We start from the raw sequence: 24,989 nt of genomic DNA, 5'->3' as shown, positions 1-24,989 counted from the left end.
TGCTACTTCCGGTCAGATAATAGTTGAGCTGGAAGATTAAGTCTTCTGCCGTTTGTCCATGTGGGGTCTTCCTATTGTTTCTTTTCTTTTTTAAAAAAATTTTTTTCTTTACCGTTTATTTATTTTTTGAGAGACAGAGCATGAACAAGGGAGGGACAGGGAGAGAGGGCAAGTCACAGAATCCGAAGCAGGCTCCAGGCTCCAAGCTGTCAGCACAGAACCCGATGCAGGGCTTGAACCCATGATCTGTGAGATCAGACCCGAGCTGGAGTCAGACACTTAACCGACTGAGCCACCCGGGGGCCCCCCTTCCTATTGTTTCTTTATGTATCTGGTTCTGGACACACACAAAAAAGTGAGGCTTTTATTTTAAATGGGAATGTGTTATTGGCCACAAAGCCAGATGAAGAGTAGGAAGGAGATTTCCTGGGGCATTGAAAATGAAAAAGACGAAGAACAGAGAGAGATTCGTAGTCCTTTTGGCAATGGAATCCCTAGTTCACTGGGTTTTAGAAAGTTTTTATTAATGAAACCCTTTGCTTCAATGAAATTCTACCACCAAATCAAGTATGACAAATAGATGTAAGAAGAGCTGAGGCAATTGAGATGGATGTGAGGGCCCAAAGACTCCTCTGACTCCTCACTCCCTCACCATTTAGAGTGGTCCCTAAAGCACTACAGCAGAATATATAAGGTTCCATTCAACACACTTTGCAAACACAGCCCTGGTAGTGTTCTGGAATCCTTGGTATGAGGGATTTCAAAAGGGCACCAGTCTTATGTACCCACATAGAACCAAACTACTGAGATGCCCAATGGTGTTGGGGAAGAGACCACAAAAGAACATTCTTTTTAGGAGTTCAGCTTACTTTGCCCTGGGGCTTTTCTCTCACTTCAATCCAATTTTCCCTTTGCCTTTCTCTCTGGAGAAAACAAAGCTAGACTGAGAGTTTCCTGAAAGTCTCCAAGTCATTTCTTTATTAAAAAAAAAAAAAAAAAAAAAAGGGAAGTAATCAATGGAAAAATAATTTTACAACATTAGAGAAACTGTTTACAAGAAAAAAATGCCCATAAACCTACTGCCCAATAGAGAAGTTATTTCTATTTTCAATATTCTATGTCAATCTTTCTTCATACATACAAAAATTTGATTTTTGCACAGCATATTATGAGCCCTCTGGTTTATAAAAGTATTTGTTTAATTTACCCAATTTTACAGATTAATAAGGTAAGGCTTAAGGAAACTGAGTAACTTTTACCAAATGATACCATTAGAATGTTTGAACTAAGACTCAAGGTTACTACTGTACTCTAAGACTAGTTCTCTTTCCACTTCAATAGCAGCTGACACAGAACTGTAGATACCACTGGTTAAGTATCAGAGCCAAGGAATATTAAAATACAATTTAAGTGAACTCCCTACTAGCAAAGTTCCTTGTGATGCCAAAACCACACAAAATTCAGCTTCTAATAATCAATTCAAAACCACAAGTGTGGTGCACTAGCATATCAGATGAGTTGGAACATCTGGTTTAGTCCCAACCTCAACATCACTTTGCTATGAGAACTTAGGCAATGCATTATCCTCATTTGTTTTTTTTTATTTTTTAATGTTTATTTATTATTGAGAGACAGAGAGAGACAGAGCATGAGCATGGTAGGGTCAGAGAGGAGGAGACACAGAATCTGAAGCAGGCTCCAGGCTCCAAGCTGTCAGCAGGGAGCCCAACACGGGTCTGGAACTCACAAACCACGAGATCATGACCTGAGCCGAAGTCAGATGCCCAACCCACTGAGCCACCCAGGCGCCCCTATCCTTATTTGTAAAATGAAGGGTTTAAAGTCCACTATGACACCATCCTTAGTTACTGTGAGTCTATGACCTTACTATTCTGAGAAGGAATCACTTGTGCATGGGCTTCCTAGCCCTTAACCATAAAAGGTTTTCTAGGCTTAGCCACTGGGGCTCTTTTCCCTTCTTTTGATTCCAGGATGTACCTGACTTACATGTGCATGGTATTTTTATTTTAAAAAAAGTCATGTAGGGTGAAGGTATAGAGATCATGACAAGATAGTGCTAGTAGTTAGAAAAGAAGGACAAGTGAAGAGATTGTATCTGAGAAGACACTTCCTTATCCTGAGTTTCCTGTTTTGGTCTATAGGTAAGGAGATATATTGTCTGCGAGTAGAAAACTCCTGTTCGCTGAGAAAGACTCAGATCAATGTCTTATCAAGTGGAAAAATCATTCATTCCTTTTGAGGGACAGAATCTCTAAGCAACCATGAAAAATGTCAGTATGATTACTGAGTTTGTCCTCCTGGGATTATCCAGTGACCCCCAGATCCAGACCATGCTCTTCGTGCTGTTCCTGGGGATTTACCTCCTGACGCTGGTGGGGAATCTGGTGGTGATCCTGGCGATCAGGGTTGATCCCCGCCTCCACACACCCATGTACTTCTTCCTTGGACACCTATCCTTCCTGGATCTCAGTTTCTCCTCAGTCACTGTGCCCAAGATGCTACAGAACTACTTATCTCAGAATAGAAGCATCTCAATGTGGGGATGCATCACTCAGAGCTTCTTTTTCACTCTCTCTGGGGGAACAGAAGCTTGTCTGCTCTCTGCCATGGCCTATGACCGCTATGCTGCTATCTGCCACCCTCTGGTCTACACCATGGTCATAAACAGACCTCTCTGTATTGTGATTGTGAGCATAGCGTGGGCAGTGGGATTTCTGATTTCCTTGCTGAATAGTCTCTTCATCCACAAGTTGTATTTCTGCGGGTCCAACATCATCCTCCACTTCAGCTGTGAGCTACCTCCTCTCTTTCCTCTGTCCTGTACCGATCCCCTTGTCAATGAGATTCTTCTTGCGGTGTCCTGTGCATTTCTAGGGCTGCTGACGCTTCCCCTGATCCTCTTCTCTTACTCCAGAATCATTTCTGCCATTCTGAACATCCGCTCCTCTGAGGGCCAAGCCAAAGCCTTCTCCACCTGCTCCTCCCACCTCACCGTGGTGCTCTTGTTCTATGGGACGGCTCTATTCAGGTACATCAGCCCTGCCTCAGGCTCGGTGTTGGAGCGCGTGGTCTCCATTCAGTACAGTGTGATCACATCCTTGCTGAACCCCCTCATCTACAGCCTCAAGAACCAGGAGGTGAAGGCTGCTCTGCAGAGGATGCTGAAGCAACAAAAGTGTGCCTCATGGTACAATAAAAGCTGCGTGATTCTGCTCAGGAAATAGAAAAAAATTATCTCTAAAGAAGAAAGATTTTTATGGGCATAGAGCACTTGGGGAAATTTCATTTCAATTAAGTTCAAGTATTTGGGGGTGCCAAGGCGGTTCAGTTGGTTGAGGGTCTGACTCTTGATTTCAGCTCAAGTCGTGATCTCATGGTTCATGAGATGGATCCCCACATCAGGCTCCATACTGACAACACAGAGCCTGCTTGGGAGTCTCTCTGCCCGTCCCCCATTTGCACTCCCTCTCAAAATAAATAAATAAAAACTTAAAAAAAAAATAAGAAAATGATAAATGTGAGCTCACCCTATGTCCTTAAAAAAATTCAAGTATTTGTCTGGACTTCAAAGCAAATAAACTATCACAAAAATGGAGGGTGGGGAAAGAGTTTGATATATAGGCTCCTATCTAGCAGCCCTTTGCAAAATAATCTGAGAGGGATCTTGGCTCCACTGAGAAGATAGCAGGGCTGACACAGATAAAGCGTATTTGGAGCAGAGCAGGGTGTCTGGCCAAATTGATTATTTCTGGATGTGTCTTTGAGGATGTTTCCAGATGAATTTGAATCAATGAACTGAGTAAAGATTACCCTCACCAATGTGGGGCATTGTTGAAGGCCCAACCTTCAACAATCGGTTGAGGGCCCAAATAGAACAAAACTGCAGTGGTAGGGAAAATTTGCATTCTCTGAGCTGGAACATCCATCTTCTCCTGACCTCAGACACTAGGGCTCCTTGTTCTTGGGCCTTCAGACTCAGATGGGAATTTACACTACTGACTCCCCTGGTTCTTAGGCTTTTGAGTTTGGATGGAATTACACCACTGGCTTTTCTGGGACTCCAGCTTGCAGACAGCAATCATGGGATTCCTCAGCCTCCATAATCATGCCAGTCAATCCCTCATAACAAATCTCTTTTCCTACACTTGTCTTAGCCAAAAGGCCAAGAAGCAATGTGTATCTCTTTTTCTATTCCATTCTATTCTGTTCATTCTATTTTTCTGGAAAAGTGTAACCAATACAGCAGGGAAAAGTAAAAATAGTAATTAATCAATTGTCAGATTGAAAATCAGTATATTGTGCCTATTTTATTTTTCTTAAACTCTCTCACCTGAGGTCTCACATTTAAAAATACAGAATGTGCATTTGATCTAAATATATATTGTATACCAGTATATGGAGTGGAGAATAGACATGATCATTATAGAAACAAAATTAAAAGATTAACAAAGTACCCTTTGGATATACTTAATTAATAAACATAAATATGTAACAGCAGTCTACTGAGAAGAATTAAAGAAGACCTAAATAAATGGAGAGTAATATACCATGCTTATGAATTGGTAGCCTGGTTATTGTAAAGATGCCAGTTGTTCCCAAATTGATTTATATATTCAGAGTAATGTCAGTCAAAAATCCAGAATACGTTTTTTTTTTAATTTAAAAAGTTGATTCTAAAATTTATGTTGGGATGAGCACTGGGTGTTGTATGGAAAACAATTTGACAATAAATTTTATATTAAAAAATAGATGCTGGTTCAACATTCGCAAATCAATCAATGTGATACATCACATTAATAAAAGAAAAGATAAGAACCATATGATCCTGTCAATCGATGCAGAAAAGGCCTTTGACAAAATTCAGCAACCTTTCTTAATAAAAACCCTCAAGAAAGTCGGGATAGAAGGAACATACTTAAACATCATAAAAACCATTTATGAAAAGCCCACAGCTAACATCATCCTCAATGGGGAAAAACTGAGAGCTTTCTCCCTGAGATCAGGAACACGACAGGGATGTCCACTCTCACCACTGTTGTTTAACATAGTGTTGGAAGTTCTAGCATCAGCACTCAGACAACAAAAGGAAATCAAAGGCATCAAAATTGGCAAAGATGAAGTTAAGCTTTCGCTTTTTGCAGATGACATGATATTATACATGGAAAATCCGATAGACTCCACCAGAGGTCTGCTAGAACTGGTACATGAATTTAGCAAAGTTGCAGGATACAAAATCAATGTACAGAAATCAGTTGCATTCTTATACACTAATAATGAAGCAACAGAAAGACAAATAAAGAAACTTATCCCATTCACAACTGCGCCAAGAAGCATAAGATACCTAGGAATAAATCTAACCAAAGATGTACAAGATCTGTATGCTGAAATCTATAGAAAGCTTATGAAGGAAATTGAAGAAGATATAAAAAAATGGAAAAACATTTCGTGCTCATGGGTTGGAAGAATAAATATTGTCAAAATGTCAATACTACCCAAAGCTATCTACACAGTCAATGCAATCCCAATCAAAATTGCACCAGCATTCTTCTCAAAGCTAGAACAAGCAATCCTAAAATTCATATGGAACCACAAAAGGCCCCGAATAGCCAAAGTAATTTTGAAGAAGAAGACCAAAGCAGGAGGCATCACAATCCCAGACTTTAGCCTCTACTACAAAGCTGTCATCATCAAGACAGCATGGTATTGGCACAAAAACAGACACATAGACCAATGGAATAGAATAGAAACCCCAGAACTAGACCCACAGACGTATGGCCAACTCATCTTTGACAAAGCAGGAAAGAACATCCAATGGAAAAAAGACAGTCTCTTTAACAAATGGTGCTGGGAGAACTGGACAGCAACATGCAGAAGATTGAAACTAGACCACTTTCTCACACCATTCACAAAAATAAACTCAAAATGGATAAAGGACCTGAATTGAATGTGAGACAGGAAACCATCAAAACCCTAGAGGAGAAAGCAGGAAAAGACCTCTGACCTCAGCCGTAGCAATTTCTTACTTGGCACATCCCCAAAGGCAAGGGAATTAAAAGCAAAAATGAACTACTGGGACCTTATGAAAATAAAAAGCTTCTGCACGGCAAAGGAAACAACCAACAAAACTAAAAGGCAACCAACGGAATGGGAAAAGATATTTGCAAATGACATATCGGACAAAGGGCTAGTATCCAAAATCTATAAAGAGCTCACCAAACTCCACACCCGAAAAACAAATAACCCAGTGAAGAAATGGGAAGAAAATATGAATAGACACTTCTCTAAAGAAGACATCCGGATGGCCAACAGGCACATGAAAAGATGCTTAACGTCGCTCCTCATCAGGGAAATACAAATCAAAACCACACTCAGATATCACCTCACGCCAGTCAGAGTGGCCGAAATGAACAAATCAGGAGACTATAGATGCTGGCGAGGATGTGGAGAAACGGGAACCCTCTTGCACTGTTGGTGGGAATGCAAATTGGTGCAGCCACTCTGGAAAATAGTGTGGAGGTTCCTCAAAAAATTAAAAATAGACCTACCCTATGACCCAGCAATAGCACTGCTAGGAATTTACCCAAGGGACACAGGAGTACTGATGCATGGGGCACTTGTACCCCAATGTTTATAGCGGCACTCTCAACAATAGGCAAATTATGGAAAGAGCCGAAATGTCCATCAACTGATGAATGGATAAAGAAATTGTGGTTTATATACACAATGGAGTACTACGTGGCAATGAGAAAAAATGAAATATGGCCTTTTGTAGCAACGTGGATGGAACTGGAGAGTGTGATGCTAAGTGAAATAAGCCATACAGAGAAAGACAGATACCATATGTTTTCACTCTTATGTGGATCCTGAGAAACTTAACAGAATCCCATGGGGGAGGGGAAGGAAAAAAAAAAAAAGGAGGTTAGAGTGGGAGAGAGCCAAAGCATAAGAGACTCTTAAAAACTAAGAACAAACTGAGGGTTGATGGGAGGTAGGAGGGAGGGGAGGGTGGGTGATGGGTATTGAGGAGGGCACCTTTTGGATGAGCACTGAGTGTTGTATGGAAACCAATTTGACAATAAACTTCATATATTGAAAATAAAATTAAAATAAAATAAAATAAAATAAAATAATGTATGAGAAAAAAATAAAAAAGAAAAAGATAAATAAATAAAAACTAAAAAAAAGGTAAAAAATAAAATAAAATTTATGTAGAAGCAAAATGGTCCAAAAAATGCCAAGCTACCCTTGAAGCTAAAAATAACAAGGTAGGGGCACTTGTGTGGTTGAGTCGGTTAAGCGTCTGACTTTGGCTCAGGTCATGATCTCGCGGTTTGTGGGTTGGAGCCCCATGTCTGGCCTTGTGCTGACAGCTGGACCCTGGAACCTGCTAAGGATTCTGTGTCTCCCTCTCTCTCTGCCCCTTCCCCTGCTCACTCTCTCTCTCTCTCTCTCTCTCTCTCAAAATAAATAAACATTAAAAAAAGAACAAGGTAAATGATCTTGTTTCACCAGACACCAAGATTTATTATAAAACTGTAACTAAGATTTTCTATTACTAACACAGAGACAAACAAATACACCAATGGACAAGGAAAGAGAACTCAGAAATGGGCCTGAAATACAGAAATGGATACTGAGATCATAAGACATATCAATTCATTCAGGATAGACTTTTCAGTCAGTAGGGCTGGGATGATTAGTTATCCATGTAGAAAATTAATGAAATCTTATCCTCACCCACCATATGCAAAAACCAATTCCCATTAGACTGAACTACTAAATGTGAAAGGCAAAACTATAAATCTTTTATAAAATAGTACAGGACAATGTACTGATGATAGAGAAGGATTTTTAAAAACAAGATATGAAAAGCACTGAGTATAAAAAGTTGATAAATACAATTATATTAAAATTATGAACTTTATCAAAACTCTCTTAGGAATGAAAAGACAAGCCACAAAGTGGGAAAAATATTTGCCACACATATGAATACTAAAAATCCTAATATCCTACATTATAAAAAGAAAAAAAATCATTCTGATAGAAAAATGAGCAAAAAGAACAGGAACTTGACAGAAGAGGAAGTCTAAATCTTTAAATTTCTCAGCCTTAATAGTAGTCATGCAAATTAAAGCCACAATGAAAAGGACCATTAAACAGGTATCAGAATGGGAAAAATTAAGGAGTCCAATAAAATGAAGTATTGGCAATAATGTGGAACAATGAGGACTCTCATTTTAGGAAAAGTTTCAGTGACCCATTATATGATAAAGTTAATTCAGCCCAGAATTCCACTAGGTATTTATCCTAGAGAAACTCATACTCATTGCACCAAAATAAATGTACAAGAATGTTCATAGTAGCACTGTTTGTAATAACCAAAATCAGAAAATAACTCAAATGGCCATGTATAATAGAAATAGATAAATTTTGATATATCCATACTGTGAAGTGAATATAATCAATGAAAATTAACAAACTATAGTCACATGGAATAGCACGAATGAATCTTGAATATAATATTGAACGAAATTATATGTAATACATTTTTCTATTCATATAAAATTCAAGTAAAGGCAAACAGGACTATTTTATTTAGAGATGCATTATAAATGGTAATACCGTAAAGTAAGCAAGGAAATCAGTAAGAATGTTAGGGCAGCTTGGGTTATCATAAGAGGGGAAGGAACAAGGTTCTTATAATGGAGTGGTATACATTCCCAGTGCTGATAATCTTTTAAAAAATGTTAATTTTGTTCTTATAGTGTTCGCATAGATCTTTGCTTTATAATTATTTGTTAAACTATACATATATGTTACATGTACTTAAATCTTAAAAAATCTTATATAGTGTTTACATAGATCTTCACTTTGTAATTATTTGCTAAACTATATATATATGTTACATGTACTATTGAGGATGTATGGCATATTTAAAAATTCCTTAAAAACTGTAAACACCAAAATAAATGGTGAAATACTGAAGTAATTACTATTAAAATCAGAAATTGGGCAGAGATGCCTGTTTTCTCCACTGTTTCCTAATATTGTTTTGAAGATTATAACTAAGGTAATAAGACATGATGATGAAATACTTAGAATGATCGTAGAAAACCAGTTACTTATTCTTATATGCAGATAATGTGATTATATTCATAGATAATTCAATAGGGTGGGGTGAAAAGTATGAGAAGTAATAAGAGAAACTAAGTTGGCAACACACAAAATAAATACAAAAAAAAATAGCCTTTTACTATCCTGTCAGTAACCAATTTAAACTGGAAATGGAAAAAAAATCATTCATTCACATTAGCAACAAAATCACAAAATAACTTATAATAAACTTAACCAAAAAAAAAGTACAAGGGCACCTGGGTGGCTCAGTCAGTTAAGTGGCCAACTTTGGCTCAGGTCATTATCTTGCAGTTCATGAGTTCAAGCCCTGCATCGGGCTCTGTCTGACAGCTCAGAGCCTGGAGCCCACTTCTGATTTCTGTGTCCTCCTCTGTCTGCCCCTCCCCTACTTGTGCTCTGTCTCTCTCACTCTCTAAAATAAATAATAAAATGTTAAAAAAAAAAAAAAGGTACAGAACTTGTATGAATAAAACTATACTGAGTGACATAAAACAAGCTCTGAATAAATGGAAAGACATACCACATGGCTGTCCTCAGCAAAATATTAATAATTAATAATAATAATAATAATAATAGAATAAATTTTAAGGAAATTGAGCATCTCAAGAAATCAAAGAGAAAGCTGAAGATCCAAACTTCGGGCAGGTCAGGAGTTAGAGTACCTGTGGAGATCTAAGTCGTGGAAATTAATGAATAATCTCTTCAGATTATCCCCCTATTGGACAACCATAACCTTTGATAATGAAAATGCCTGAGTGAAAGGGTCCAACTGGCCTAGATTAAGTCACCTTGTGCTTGAGAAAGGACATATAATGCCATTTTCCTATCTAACCCAACTTTTTAACCTGCCCTTTAAAAGGATCTACAACTCAGCAGTCACAAAAAAGACAACAGCACTCCTGTTTTAGTGAGCATGTGGTTGGCTCAATATATAAACTTGGTTTGGCACCTGAGTCACAAGGTCAGACAGATAATGTCCATAAATTATTAAAGCACAGTCCTATGGTGTATAAGTACTTTTCCTTAGCTTTAAGGCTTATTTCTACATCATTGCTTTGATTCTTATTGGCAATATATATTGACCTATTTTTCTCAGCCTGCCTGGGTAGTCACTTTTCTTGAAGTGATCCTGATGGAAGCCTCCTTGAGTGGCCAGGACAGGCCACCTTCACCTTTCACTGTATCCTGACTTTGAGCTCTGAACCATTCTGAAGGTTCTCTTGGCCTTTCCCCTACTCTCCAGGATTAGGCTTCCTTAGCAGGCCACCCTCCTCACTTCCTACTGGTGCATTTGTTGTGTTAGTGAAGGTCCTACTACTTGCATGGGCTCAGCAATCTTTGAACTCTCGTTGGCACAAAGGCAGTCAATGAGCCAAACTCTGCAGCCTTCTTCTTGCCCAAATTCAAGATCCCTTCTCTGTCTTGAGACTCATGTGCCTCTAAATGGTATGGTCTGATGACAGAGTTAGCCTTCCCAGCCCAGGTATGACCAAATGTGATGCACCCTATTGCAGCCCAAACTGTGATTTTTTTGCTTCACCTCTGATCTTTTTCTTTTCTCTAATACCCTGCATCCCTAAGCCATGTGTTCAAATTTGGATTCTTCTATCTCCTTTTACCTGATACAGGCTTAAAAGTTCTTTTGTATTTTTCTAGAAATGAAAATACCATTTTCTGGTGAAGCAAACATGAAAAATCAAGCTTGGGTGATTGATTGTGATTGTGATCTACTCTTCCACAAACTATTGCCTTGTATCCAAAGTTTTTGCTAAACAGAGATGAGGTCTGGAAAATTAAGACCTTAACCCATGGACCTTTGGAGCCCTATGAGGGTTAGAAGGCATTAATAGATGAAGAACTTGAACTGAACTGGGCAGCTAGACAGGCTATGCAGGTTGAGTCAGCCCTGGCTACCAATTTTGCTACATAATCACCATATACCATTGAAAAGTGAAGTTAAAAGGTTTCATATAGTATGGGTCAGTTCTAATAGAATTTGGGCCTTGGAATTGGTGAGTTAACTAGATGGTAACTTTGTGAAAGTTATTGAACCCATGTGATCCTATATTCTTATATGTAAAATTAACTTAATAAAGGATAATTTTATTTTTGCTTTCATTCTCTCAACAGTTTTATGTTAAACATCTGCCATTTACAGATGGGAAAACTGAGGCTCAGAGGGGTTATTTAATAGCTTATTCCTACAGAGCAGAACTAGGACTAGGTATTTTGATCTCAATACCTGTGTTTATCCTGACTTCACCACACTTTCATTTCCAAGGCCCTGATCATCCCAAAGCACCTATTGCTTAGATAGAATTCTGGATAATCTTTTTATTTAAAAAATACATCTTCCTATTGTTATTTTGGTGATATTGTAATAAATAAAATTTGGGGGTAGTTGAAAACAAGAAAGGGAAGGAAGGAAGGAAGGAAGGAAGGAAGGAAGGAAGGAAGGAAGGAAAAGGAAAAACGGAAGGGAGGAAGGAAGGAAGAAGGTGTGGGTGTGGGGAAGGAGGGAGGAAAGGAGGAAGGAAGGAAAGAACTGCCCCTAGAAGAGTAGGTATTATATTTCCCATATTTAAAGAAAATAAATGTTATAAAATAGTATTAATTAACAATATACAATATATTTGAAATTCATATTTTATATTTGTTTTTCATCCCAATTATCAGTACTTATTTTATTAAAAAAACATTTAATGTCTAGTGTTTTGGACCAAGAACAGGGAATAAGGAGCAAGATGATTGACATATACCTTAGGGAGATTTCCACTTTCAAGGATCTTCATTCAACATTCAGTGGGCCTGATGTATTAAGTATTCAATACTCAGTGCTTGGTTTCTGGGATAAAGGTTGGGTTGGTTAATATAGTTGCTCCCATAAATATTTTACCATCTGCCTTAGTTTTCTAGGGCTACCATTAATAAAGTACCACAAGTTGTGTGGCTTAAAACAACAAAAAGCTATTGTCTCACGATTCTGGAAGTTGTTAATTTTGTGTCTCCAAAGTTGGTTCCTTCTGAGTGCTGTACGAGAGAATTGTTCTAGGCCTCCTCCCATCTTCAGTAGCCTTGGACATTCCTTAGACCCTGTCTTCCCATTGCCATCACTCTAATTCTCTGTCCTCACATGGCATTCTCCCTGTGTCTTCATATTATAATCTTCCTTCTATCCATGTCTGGCTCTGTGTCCAAATTGCCCCTTTTCCTAAGGATACCAGTCATATTAGGTTAGGGACCACCCTAATTATTAACTTGATTGCCTCTGTAAAGACCTTATTTCCAAATAAGATTGTATTCTGAAGTGCAGGATATTAAGACTTCAACATATCTTTTTTTGAGAGACACAATTGCAATTCCACCCATAACACCTTCTATCTTTCCTTTTTTTCCTGTAAAGTTTGACAAATTAGTTGCAAACCAAGTGACTGCTCCAGTTTATTCTGATCAATATGATTTTTCATATTGCCACTATGCTATAATGAAAACTCATTTTTTTCTTTTATTATACATTTAAGAAATGCCTAGAAAAGTAAATTCAAGTAGAGGTTATACAAAGATGAAGAAAAATAGAGTATTCCTAGAAATAAAAGTATCAGCTTTGTAAAATATGAAAAAATGAAGACAAGATATTACAAAGAGTTAAGTTGTATCTGCTCTAAGGAAAGTCCTCCAGATGGTGAGATTCCAAAACCATCATCCATGGGCTACTGGATTGCCATATTGACTGTCATCATATTCTACTCAGTTTTGCTTCTTTTTTGGGGGGTGGGAGGGGGCAGAGCGCAAGCAAGGGAAAGGCAGAGAGAGAGAAAGGGACAGAGGATCCAAAGCAAGCTCTGTACTGACAGCATAGAGCGCGATGTGGGTCTCAAACTCATGAACCATGAGATCACAGCCTGAGCCAAAGATGGACACTCAACTGACTGAGCCACTCAGGTGTCCCTACATAGTCTTGCTTCTAATGAGAGAGTTCATTTTCCAGAAAAAAATTATGAGCAGTGTGCTCATGCCAATGGAATTTATTGGTTTTACCATATTCTCCATCACCCTGACGCTGCCATTATAAAATGGAAGAATGGCCTTTTGAAATCTCATTTATCATGGCAGCTGAGTGACAACACTTTGTGGGATTGAAGCAGTGTCCTACTGTAGCAGTTCTCAAATTATTTGGTATCAGAATCCCTATTACACCATACACAAAAATAAACTCAAAATGGATGAAAGACCTAAATGTGAGACAGGAAAACATCAAAACTCTACAGGAGAAAGCAGGCAACAGCCTCTTTGACCTCAGCTGCAGCAATTTCTTGCTGACACATCCCCAAATGCAAGGGAATTGAAAGCAAAATGAGCTATTGGGACCTCATCAAGATAAAAAGCTTCTGCACTGCAAAGGAAACAATCAACAAAACTTAAAGGCAACTGATGGAATGAGAAAAGATAGTTGCAAATGACATATCAGATAAAGGGTTAATATCCAAAATCTATAAAGAACTTCCCAAACTGAACCCGCAAAGAACAAATAGTCCAGTGAAGAAATGGGCAGAAGACATGAATACACACTTTTCCAATGAAGACATCCAGATGGCCAACAGACACATGAAAAGATGCTCAACGTCACTCATCATCAGGGAAATATAAATCAAAGCCACACTGAGATACCACCTCACACTGGTCTGAGTGGCTAAAATGAACAACTCAAGCAACAACAGATGTTGGTGAGGATGTGGAGAAATGGGAACCCTCTTGCCCTGTTGGTGGGAATGCAAACTGGTGCAGCCGCTCTGGAAAACAGAGTGGAGATTCCTCAAAAATAGAACTACCCTATTACCCAGCAATAGCATTACTAGGAATTTATCCAAAGGATACAGGAGTACTGATTCATAGGGGCACATTTACCCCAATGTTTTTAGCAGTGCTTTCAACATAGCCGAATTATGGAAAGAGTCTAAATGTCCACCAACTGATGAATGGATAAAGAAGATGTGGTTTGAATATACAATGGAATACTACTTGGCAATGAGAAAGAATGAAATCATGCCATTTGCAGCAATGTGAATGGAACTGGAAGGAATTATGCTGAGTGAAATAAATCAGAGAAAGATACCATATGTTTTCACTCATATGTGGATCTTGAGAAATTGAACAGAAGACCATGGAGGAAGGGAAGGGGAAAAAAAATAGTTACAGAGAGGGAGGGAGGCAAACCATAAGAGATTCTTAAATACAGAGAACAAACTGAGGGCTAATGGGGGGAGGGGGAGGGAGGAAAATGGGTGATGGGCATTGAGGAGGGCACTTGTTGGGATGAGTACTAGGTGTTGTATGTAAGCGATGAACCACGGGGATCTACCCCAAAAACCAAGAGCACACTTTACACACTGTATGTTAGCCAATTTGACAATAAATTATATTTGTTAAAAAAGAATCCCTGTTATATTCTTAAAACTTATTGAAGACTCCAAAGGTATCTTTTTAATGTGGGTTATACCTATTGATATTTACTGTTTTATAAATTAAAACTGAGAGGGGCACCTGGATGGCTCAGTCAGTTCAGGGTCCAACTCTTGATTTTGGTTCAGGTCATGATCTCACCATAATGAGATGGAGCCCTGAGTTGGGCTCCATGTTGGACATAGAGCCTGCTTAAGACTCTCTCTCTCCCTCTTCCTCTGCCCCTCCCCCACTCACACTCTCAAAAAATGTTAATTAAAACTGAGAATTTAAAAAATGTTTTTCAATTCATCTAAAAATAACAATAATAAATCCATTATGTGTTAACATAAGTAGCATTTGTTAATGTTTTATTTTTATTTATTTTGAGAGAGAGAGAGAGAGCGCGAGCACAAGCAGAGGAGGGGCAGAGAGAGAGAAGGAGAGAGAATCCCAAGCAGGCTCCATGCTGTCAGTGCAGAGCCCGACTCGGAGCCTGATCTCATCAACCATGAGATCATGACCTGAACCAAAATCGAGAGTCAGAGGCTTAACCAACTGAGCCACCGAGGTGCCCCAACATAAGTATCATTGTCACTAAAATAATTATATTTTCTGAAACAAAAAAAATGAGAAGAGTAGCATTGTTATACATTTTTGCAAATCTTTTTAATGTCTGACTTAATGAAGATAGCTGAACCTGTTTTTTCTGAAGTATATGAAGAATATCCTGCCTCAGACAGATAGATACATCATTGAAAAGGGAGGAGCATTTTCAGATCTGAAACTATATCAATGATTGTTTCATACTCTGTTAAAATACATTGGTCTATATTGCATTTTGAGTAGAACTTTCATCCAGGCATGATTTTTAAAATACCATGCATTGGTCATATGAGAAATACTGGTTCCCTGATGTTCCAAATATGTATTATACAGATGTTCCAAATATTAACTTAGTTACTTAGATAATATAAAAAATCACATCCAAAAATATCATCACCAATCTCAGAATGTTACCACTAGCAACAAATAATGTCAGTTTTATTTTTCTCTGTCATGCTTATTTATGTTGATTTTAAGAAAAAGTCTGGCAAATATTTTTTTTTAATTTAAATTTTAGTTAACATACAGTGCAATATTGGTTTCAGGAGTAGAATTCAGTGATTCATCACTTACATACAACATCCAGTGCTCATCACAACAAGTGCGCCCTTCTTAATAACCATCACCCATCTAGCCAATCCCCCATCCACTTTCCTCCATCAACCTTCAGTTTACTCTTGTGGTTTGTTTCCCTCTCTCATTTTCCCCCCAATTCCCATATGTTCATCTGTTTTGTTTCTTAGAGTCTACATATGAGTTAAATCATATGGTATTTGTCTTTCTCTGATTGACTTATTTCGCTAGCATAATACATTCTAGCTCCATCCATGTTACTGCAAATGGTAAGATTGCATTCTTTTTGATGGCTGAGTAACATTTCATTGTATATATGTGCCACATCTTCTTTATCCATTCATCAGTCAATGGACTTTTGGGCTCTCTCCATAGTTTGACTATTGTTTATAATGCTACCATAAACGTCAGGGTGCACGTACCCCTTTGAATCTGTATTTTTGTATCTTTTGGGTAAATACCAAGTAGTGCAATTGCTAGATCATAGGGTAGTTCTATTTTTACCTTTCTGAGGAACCTCCATGATGCACCCAGAGTGGGTGCACCAGTTTGCATTACCACCAACAGTGCAGAAGGGTTCCCCTTTCTCCTCATCCTTGCCAACACCTGTTGTTTCTTGTGTTGTTAATTTTAGCCATTTCTGACAGGTGTGAGGTAGTATCTCATTGTGGTTTTGATTTGTATTTCCTGATGATGAATGATGTTGAGCATTTTTTCATATGTCTGTTAGCCATCTGGATGTCTTCTTTGTAACAGTGTCTGTTCATCTCTTCTGACCATTTTTTAACTGGTTTATTTGTTTTTTGGGTGTGGAGCTTGATAATTTCTTTATAGATTTTGAATACTAACCCTTTATCAGATATGCAAATATCTTCTCCCATTCCGTACATTGCCTTTTAGTTTTGTTGATTGTTTCCTTTGCTGTGCAGAAGCTTTCTGTCTTGATGAAGTCCCAATAGTTCATTTTTGCTTTTGTTTCTCTTGCCTTCTGCAATGTGTTTAGTAGGAAGTTGCTGCAGCTGAGGTCAAAGAGGTTGCTGCCTGTGTTCTCCTCTAGGATTTTAATACTTTCCTATCTCAATTTAGGTCTTTCATCCATTTTGAATACATTCTCTCAAGTAAAAGTGCTATTCTATTTTTTTCAAAAAGTAATTACTTCAGTTCACAACTGAAATTACAGATGCTTTATCTTAAGACAACCATCCTGCTTTGTTTTTCAGCACAAGAGATTTATGCATACTTCCCATTTTGTTACACAGAAAAGTAAAAAGATGTATACTCAAGTGTCAAGATTTAATAAAATTAACATTTTTTGTTGTTTCACCAAAATGTTCTCAGTGTTGCAAAGCTATTCTCCTATGTTTTCTTCTAAAGACACTAAGGAACAATTTGGAGATAACATATCTTAATAATAGTGAATCTTTCAATCCATGAACATGGTATATCTCTCCATGTATTTAAACTTCTTCAATTTCTGTCTGCAGTGTTTTCTGGTTTTCAGTGTACAAATCTTACACATCTTTTGTTAAACTTATCTCTGAGTATATCATATTTTAAATATCATAAATTGAATTGCTTTACTTTTATTTTCCCACTGTTTGTTGCTTATTTATAAAAATATAATTGATTTCTGTATTTACCTTGTATCATGTGACCTTCTTGAATTCACTTATAGTCTAGTAACTTCTTTGTAGATTCCTCTAAATTTTCTATGTACATGACAAGGTTACTTTTCTTTTCTAAACTATGTGGATTTTATTTTTTATTTTTGCCCTTTTTTGCACTTATTAGGGCCTCCAGTACAATGTTGAAAAGAAACAGTGAGAGCAGACACCCTTGTCTTGTTTCCAATATTAAAAAAATTTTTTTAGTATTAGGATAATTATAGCCTCCTTAAATGAGTGAGGAATTGTCCCCTTCTCTCTTTTCTTTGTAGGTATTTTTCTTTGTAGGATTAGTATACTTTTGTTTAAGTTTGATCAGATTCACCAGTAAAACTATGTGGACCTTGAAATTCCTTCTGATTTATGATTACAAATCTAATTTCTTTAGCTGATATATTTAGATTTTTATATTTTCTTATAATTTGATAATTCTTTCAAAGAACTTGTCCAGTTCATCTAATCGTCCAAGTCATTGGCATAAAATTGTTCATAACAGTCTTTTATTAGCTTTTATTAACTTTTGAGTCTATGAAGAATCTGTAGTGATGCACTTTTTTTATTCCTGATATTGGTAACTCATTTTTTCTTTTTGTCTAGTGGAGGTTTATTAACTTCATTTATTTTTTTAAAAAGCTTTGCGACAACTTTTGCAATTTGGCATTATCTAATAAAGATGAATATTCACATGTTCAGCAATTCTAATCCTAGGGAAACTGTTGAACAAGTACACCAGAAGTAATTTACAAGGTGCTCACAGTAGCTTTGTTCAAGGAGGCAAAAAAAAAAAAAAAAAAGTAAATAATTCATTTCCATGTACAAGGAAAAAAAAAATAAGTGTAGTGCCTATGCATGCACAATCATAAAAATGAAAAGTGGGATACATAGTGTATTCATTTTCTATTGTTGCATAAAAAATTACCGCAAATTTAGTAGCCAAAAACAACACAAATTTATTATCTCACAGTTTCTGTGGGTCAGAAGTCCAGGCATGGATCACTTTGGTACTCTGCTCAGGGTCTCATCAGGCTAAAATCAAACTGCGAGCCATGCTATGATCTCACCTGAGACTCAGTGGTCTACTTCCAAGATCACATGGTTGTTAGAATCCAATTTCTTGTGGCTGTAGGGCTGAGGTCCCCACTTGCTTGCTAACTGACAGCCAGGGAATACTCTTAGCTCCTATGGGCTGCCTTCAGTTCCTAGCCACATGGCCCCCTCACAGTATGGCAGCTTTCTGACTTTAGGAAGTGCCCACTCCTATGGGCTTACCCCCTTAGATCAGGGATACTCAAGATGATCTCCATTTTGATTAACTCAAAGCCAACTGATCAGTAGATAATCATGGAAATGAAATTCTGTTGCCATGCACAGAACAAGAAGTTCTCAGACACCAGACTGAGCGGACGTGCAGGACTGCCTCTGCGAGAGAGCAGTAAAAGCAGGAGACTGCACATAGCCTTTATTTCATATTTTATCAGATATAAGTATCCAAGAGTATCAAAGTATGGAAAGAGAACACAAAGGATTTTCAGACATACATCTGGTGACAACGTGAAGGCATGCAGGGAGTATGTACAGTTCCAAGGAGTGTCAGGAAATTGCGGTGGGTTCTGTTTCTTAACTGTCCTTGGGGGGGATCATGGGGCTTTGTATCTCATAATGCTATCACGTTCAACAGCCTGAGACCAGAACACTGCTGACGTTTCAGCTATTGCCCCATTCACCCTCCAGGGCTTACAATACATTCTCTAGAAATAACTCCACAAAAATTCTACCATATTCACAAGTCCCATCCATATTCAAGAGGAAGGGACTACAGAGGACATATATGAGGGGGTTAGAATGTTAGGAGACATCTTAAAATTATTTTAGCACAGCCACATGATAGGCAAATAACTCTAATCTGAGGGAAAACAACTTTGAGCCTGTATTATACCAGCCATTATATGCTATAGGCATTTATAATCTCAGAAGAACTTTTAAAGTCTAACTCTTTCTGCCATGGGGTATTAGATGATGCCAGGTATTTCTCTAAAATGATTCAGAAATCTGGCCTACTTAAAATATAAATTAAGAGGTAGAGATAATAGAATTAAAGATTAGGTTTTCAGTAACTTATAAATAAAATGTGTTGTAAATAAACAGCTAAATGAAGAAACTATACTATATCAATGAGAAGTCTGCTTTGAGTAAGCTTTTGTACTATAAAAAAAAAAATGACAGTTTGAGATTACACCATTCCAAAGCTGTCCCAGTGTAATATGATATTTCACAAGTGCCATGTTGACCCAGTCTTGATGTCATGGCTAAAACTCTCAATTCTCCTTCACTGGCAACTTATCAACCCCCACCCCAAACTACTTCCCTTATCAGGCTCTAACACTCCTGGGTTACAATATACACATATCCAACTGCCAGAGGCCCCCAGATACCTACACTCAGGAACAGTTACTTCTTTCTTAGGCCCATTGAATTATTTAAAATATCTGATCCCCAGGAAGCCTGCCTGGGAAACCTACCTAACTCTATCCTGTTTGCCATACATAAGCACCTTCCTACAGTTTCAGCTTACTGTTACCCTGTCCTCAAGTGTAACCTGCTATGCATCCCTGCACGACAGACTTCTCTCTTTGGAGCTGTAATTAACAAAGAGTTCTGCCTTTTTATCTATCTGAGTTGTGTCCCACCATCAAAAATCTCCTTAAATTTTATAAAACATCTAGTCTTACCCTAATTGTAACACCAGCTGTCACTAACTGACAGCTGCCTGCACTTGGTCCACTATTTGCACTGACTACAAATTATTTCTGCCAAGTAATACTCATTGCCAACATCTTGCTTTTGAATAGTGCTTTATAAATGTTACACCATATGCCTATATTTTTACTTAATTTATTCCTCACAACAGCTTTTAAGGAAAGGAAGAACAACATTATACTAATTTGATAGATGAGGTTAAGGCTCTGATCTGTCACCCAGAGGCACAGCCAGAATTAAAAAACAAATCTTTTGGTTCTTAATTTAGCACTATTTCTAGCATACCCTTGTGCCCACTATTTAATTTAGCACTGTCTTTTTAATTAACATGTTTCTACTTCAAGAGTACGTGAAACTATTAGCTTCTATTAAGGCCACCCCTTCCCTCCCTCTCAATATCAAGGACGGTAGGATTTGAGTGTAAGCCACAAAACTTCTTAGGCTTTGATACGACTACCACTCATTGCCAAGCGTGGTTTAGGGGATCCTCACAGGCCTGGAACTTCTGGAAAGACAATCCCTCTAGCCTTAACTCTGTCCAAAACAGAACTGAAAGAGAGTCCACAGAGCCCAGCACACTCCTTGGTGAGACCTCACACACCTCAAGATGAGGCACACACACCTCATCTTACTCAACACCAACCAATCTTTATACCTCACCCCTCTACTGACAAACTGACTAAGGGACCAGTCCCAAGAAGGAGGCTATAATTAGAACTGATTATCCACCCCTCCCCCTCGCCTGAGAGAACTAATCCCATCATGCCCTATATCTCTGCTTACAACACTCCAGATCATCTCTCGAAATAGAGGTTCTCACCCTATTACGGTCCTCTACATTGCCTAATTTGAATCAGACTCCAACTCCCAAAACAACCTCTAAATCCTTCCATTGTGACCTTTGGTATTCAGGGTCTTTCATCAACAAAACCCCCTTTCTATAGACTGAATGTTTGTATCTCCCCAAAGTTCATGTGTTGAAATCTAATCTCCAATGTGATGGTATTTAGACGTGGGGCCTTTGGGAGGTGATTAGGTCATGAGGACAGATGGCTCATGAATGGGGTTAGTGGCCTTATAAAAGAGGCCTCAGAAGAGAGCTCCCTTACCTCTTCCACAGTGAGAAGACATCAGAAAGCAAGTTCTCACTAGACACTGATCTTAGACTCCTCAGCCTCCAGGACTATGAGAAATAAATGTTCAGTGTTTATAAGCTACCTAGTCTACAGTATTTTTTTACAGCAGCCCAAACGGACCAAGACACCCCTATATCCTTCAACGTCTTTGATAGACGTCTCTTTATTTTCTTTATCTAGTCAAAACCTGGCTGTCCCTTAACAAAGCACGCTTCCTATGCAGTCCTCTGGAGAGGTGGCTATGTTTGCGCCTACTACTTACATACCAATACATTTCAAATGATAAACTGCAATCCATTAGTGAGTTGTGAAACTAATTTAGTGGGTAGTAAATGGAAAACTTTTTAAAATAAAGTAATAGAATAGAAACCAACAGCATACATTGCATGTGGTTAGGGTGAGTATTGTTTCATGAAAGTTTTGTTTCAGCTATATGAATGATGGCTTTACACTATCTACGGCCAGAAGTAAAATGTTCTCTTTGCTTTTCATGCTGCCTCAAGTACCATTTCCCTCCTTCCTTCATAAATAATGTCCTGTATCTTTGAAGCACTTGCCATCAAACCATCTTGCGCAGCACGCTTCCTTGTTATTATGACCTAACATATCCTGGTCATTCTCCTTTTTTCATCAAAGCCTCCCTCAACCGGCTTGCTGTCCCACACTCCATAACACCATCAGCATTCCTGGCGACCCCGATATCCATGTGGACAATTCCATCTTATGCCCTGGGTTAGATTGCACAAGTGTGATTATTAAAATACTGAAATATTTTCATAGTCGCTGGTGCCTCCAGGACCAACACTATAGGCTACATCCATTTTGATGGATCCATGTCCATGCTAGTATTGGTAGTTAAATACTTTGAATACTATCCCTGCTGACACCCTAGCCTCTCAGCTCCTTGGCTTTCTCTTACCTGAAATGACTTTGTCCACCACTTTGGCCATTCACTTTCACAGTCGTATCCTATACCTAGTTACTACCAACGACTGCAACCCCTCCCTATCTCCAATTCAAGCTCCCCACTCTACCACCTGCACCTTCAGCTCATTACATTCTAACCAATTTGTCTACTTCACTAAGACTCTGGAATAAAACTGATCTTTCATCTTATGTTTTCCCTGTCCATCACCCTACTAAAGTCCTCTTTTCAATCATTATGCAGCTTCAATTCTTAGGTCTTACCATTTATTGCATTCTTACTATGCATTCAATTGTTTATCTACATCATCTCATCCTTCACAGCAACCCCACCAAGAAGGGGTTCATTTTGGCATTCATAATGGCATTCATTTTATTGATTAGTAAACAGTTTTATACATAAATCTGCCCAAGATGATAGAAAGTGGAGGTTCTACAGTTTAAATGTCTGAACCACTATTTCCTTAACCATAGACTAGGAATAACTTATCTCTCTGAGTTGTGAAGATCACATATACAAAAAGTACTTTGTAAAATGTGAAGTGTGCTACAAATATGTTAGTTATAATTATTAATTACTGGTTAGGAGACCCTTAACCTTTCTCTACATAGGAGCCCTAATCTGAAACTTCCCTCAACCCTTCTCTCTTGTTTATAGTCATGGACATAGAGGAAGTAAACATCCCCACTGACCTGTTGGTAGAAAATTCATCTCTGACACTAGTCTTCAAAACTTTGAATGGAAGAAAAGCAGTGTCATAAGTGGTGGTTAGGTTCTAGTTAGCAACAGAAGGTAGGGCTTCATAATGGCCGAATAGGCTTTTATAAGCCAAGCTGATAATTCATTACAATCAACTGACTGATAAAAGAACTCTTATAACACAGTCTTGAACTGGTAAATGCCTGCATTGTACTTTCTTATTCAAACCACAGCAGAACAGGATTTCAGAAGTGAAGAAGCCAAGACTGATAGGCAAGAGACTGAGTCTTTTAAGGTCTTTCAAAGTCTATAGAGAACTTGAAACCATAAGTGCCTGGAAACTCTCCCTGAGGCTCAGAAAGAACACTGCTGTGTCCTAAGGAACTCTATATTCCACACACTAGAATCTGGCTATGGGCCCACTTCATCCCATTCTGAGGTTCTGAACTCTATCAATAGGGCAGCCACAGGCCACCACATTTCCTTAGAATGACATGATTAGACCCATCAGGTATATTGCTTTCTTGTAATACTAAATATAATGACTCTTTATTACTTGACATGGCAAATAAAAAACCCCACATTCTCATCTTTCTATCAATTTCCTCATCTCAATTCTCCTCTACTCTAGATAGACACCCCCACATCTGTATTCTTTATCCCACAGCATGCCACAGCAAGTCCATTTGTGTCTTCTGATTCTATCCAAGCTGTTCTTCCTACATTTTGCCATCAAGACTGATCTTGAAACTTTTCCACCAGAACGTTTTTAAAAGATGGAATTATTTACCTGAAACTCACTGCATATTTAATTATTCCACCTTGTAACATTATATAGGCATTTGGATTTGTCCATATATTACTGTGAAAGCTAAGGTCTACTCTGGTGTACCAGGTTATAAGTCTAAGCCCAGGGCTCAATTTCTAATTTTGCCTTTTGGCTCACTTAATACCCCAAACCCATGCTGAGATGATATCTACACTTCACAGTTTGCTGATTGATAGGTAAAGAGATGGCACATCAAAGCATAATATAGAGGTGTTTTACATTTTTCCCTGTGATGTTTAAGACAAGGTTCTGACATAAAGTATATGTTTACTAATTATTAATGGCCCACTATCATGCCATTGGGCCAGAGCCTATTTTGCCTCCTCCCCCCTTTTTTATAAAGGATACAATCTTACACTGGTTTGTTTCCCAAAGAAGAGAGGAGAATCTGGGCTGCCTCTCCTATCTATCTATCTATCTATCTATCTATCTATCATCTATCTATCTACTAGCTCTCCCCAAATATCCCTTTTAAGTAAAGTCAGGTCTAGGTGCCTGGTTATGTTCATTTTGTGTGGCAGAGGCAATATAAGTGTCCATTAAACCCCATTTCCTTTTCTACTAGGCACAAGCATTTTACTTCCCAGCCACCCCTGCAGTCAGGTGGGACCATGTGACTACACACCTGAATTCAGTCTAAGGAATGGGGTGAAAATGACGTACTTCACTTCCAGGCTGGCCCCGGATATCTCCAACAGGTCCACCACAGTTCTCCCTTATCTGAGGCCCATAGATTGGACAATTACAAGGCAACTGGTGATGGTGGAGCCACAAGATACAAGCCATGTCCTTCCATGATTTCAAGGAGCAGATAGCCCACCCACTGGCCCCAACCAACCCACTACACCTGACTTATATGAAACATAAGTCTTTATTATGTTAAATCACTGAGATACTGGTTTTATTAGCCTACCCGATTAACACACCTTATATTTATCAACCGTGGTAACATAATGAAAAGAACCCCTGGACTTAGTTCCAGAACTCCAAGATACAAATCTTGGCTTGACCACTCCCCCCACATACCCGGTGATTGGCTCTAGAGTATACTCTATACCCTTTCCCAATTGCAGGTCTATCACATTCTCTTCTTCCTCATTATGGAGCCCTCCCTACTCTTCTGTGCCTCAAGACTTCTGTGAGGCATTCTCTGACTTCCCTCCCATACATATTTATTTCTTTGTTCCTAATGTGGAGTATACTCC

The 24,989-nt window shown here is 38.3% G+C and overlaps 1 protein-coding gene and 1 long non-coding RNA gene across 2 annotated transcripts in view; one reads left to right on the top strand and one right to left on the bottom strand.

Annotated features, from left to right (window-relative positions):
* LOC132660344 (uncharacterized) overlaps positions 1-23,340 on the bottom strand; it is a 36,886-nt gene extending 13,546 nt beyond the window's left edge. The window contains exon 1 of the long non-coding RNA XR_009601723.2: positions 22,949-23,340. This is a non-coding gene — a long non-coding RNA (uncharacterized LOC132660344). The remainder of the gene's footprint in view (positions 1-22,948) is intronic.
* On the top strand, positions 2,283-3,245 carry LOC132660343 (olfactory receptor 5BS1-like). Its single transcript, XM_060604359.3, has one exon. It carries the CDS (start codon positions 2,283-2,285, stop codon positions 3,243-3,245), a length of 963 nt encoding a protein of 320 aa, XP_060460342.3.
* Positions 23,341-24,989: the final 1,649 nt, after the last annotated feature.

This window comes from Panthera onca, chromosome B4 (assembly GCF_046562875.1).
Source record: "Panthera onca isolate mPanOnc1 chromosome B4, mPanOnc1 haplotype 2, whole genome shotgun sequence".
NCBI classification, from domain to species: domain Eukaryota; kingdom Metazoa; phylum Chordata; class Mammalia; order Carnivora; family Felidae; genus Panthera; species Panthera onca.
Note: the sequence above shows the minus strand (reverse complement) of the source record. Positions and strands in the feature narration are given on the sequence as shown.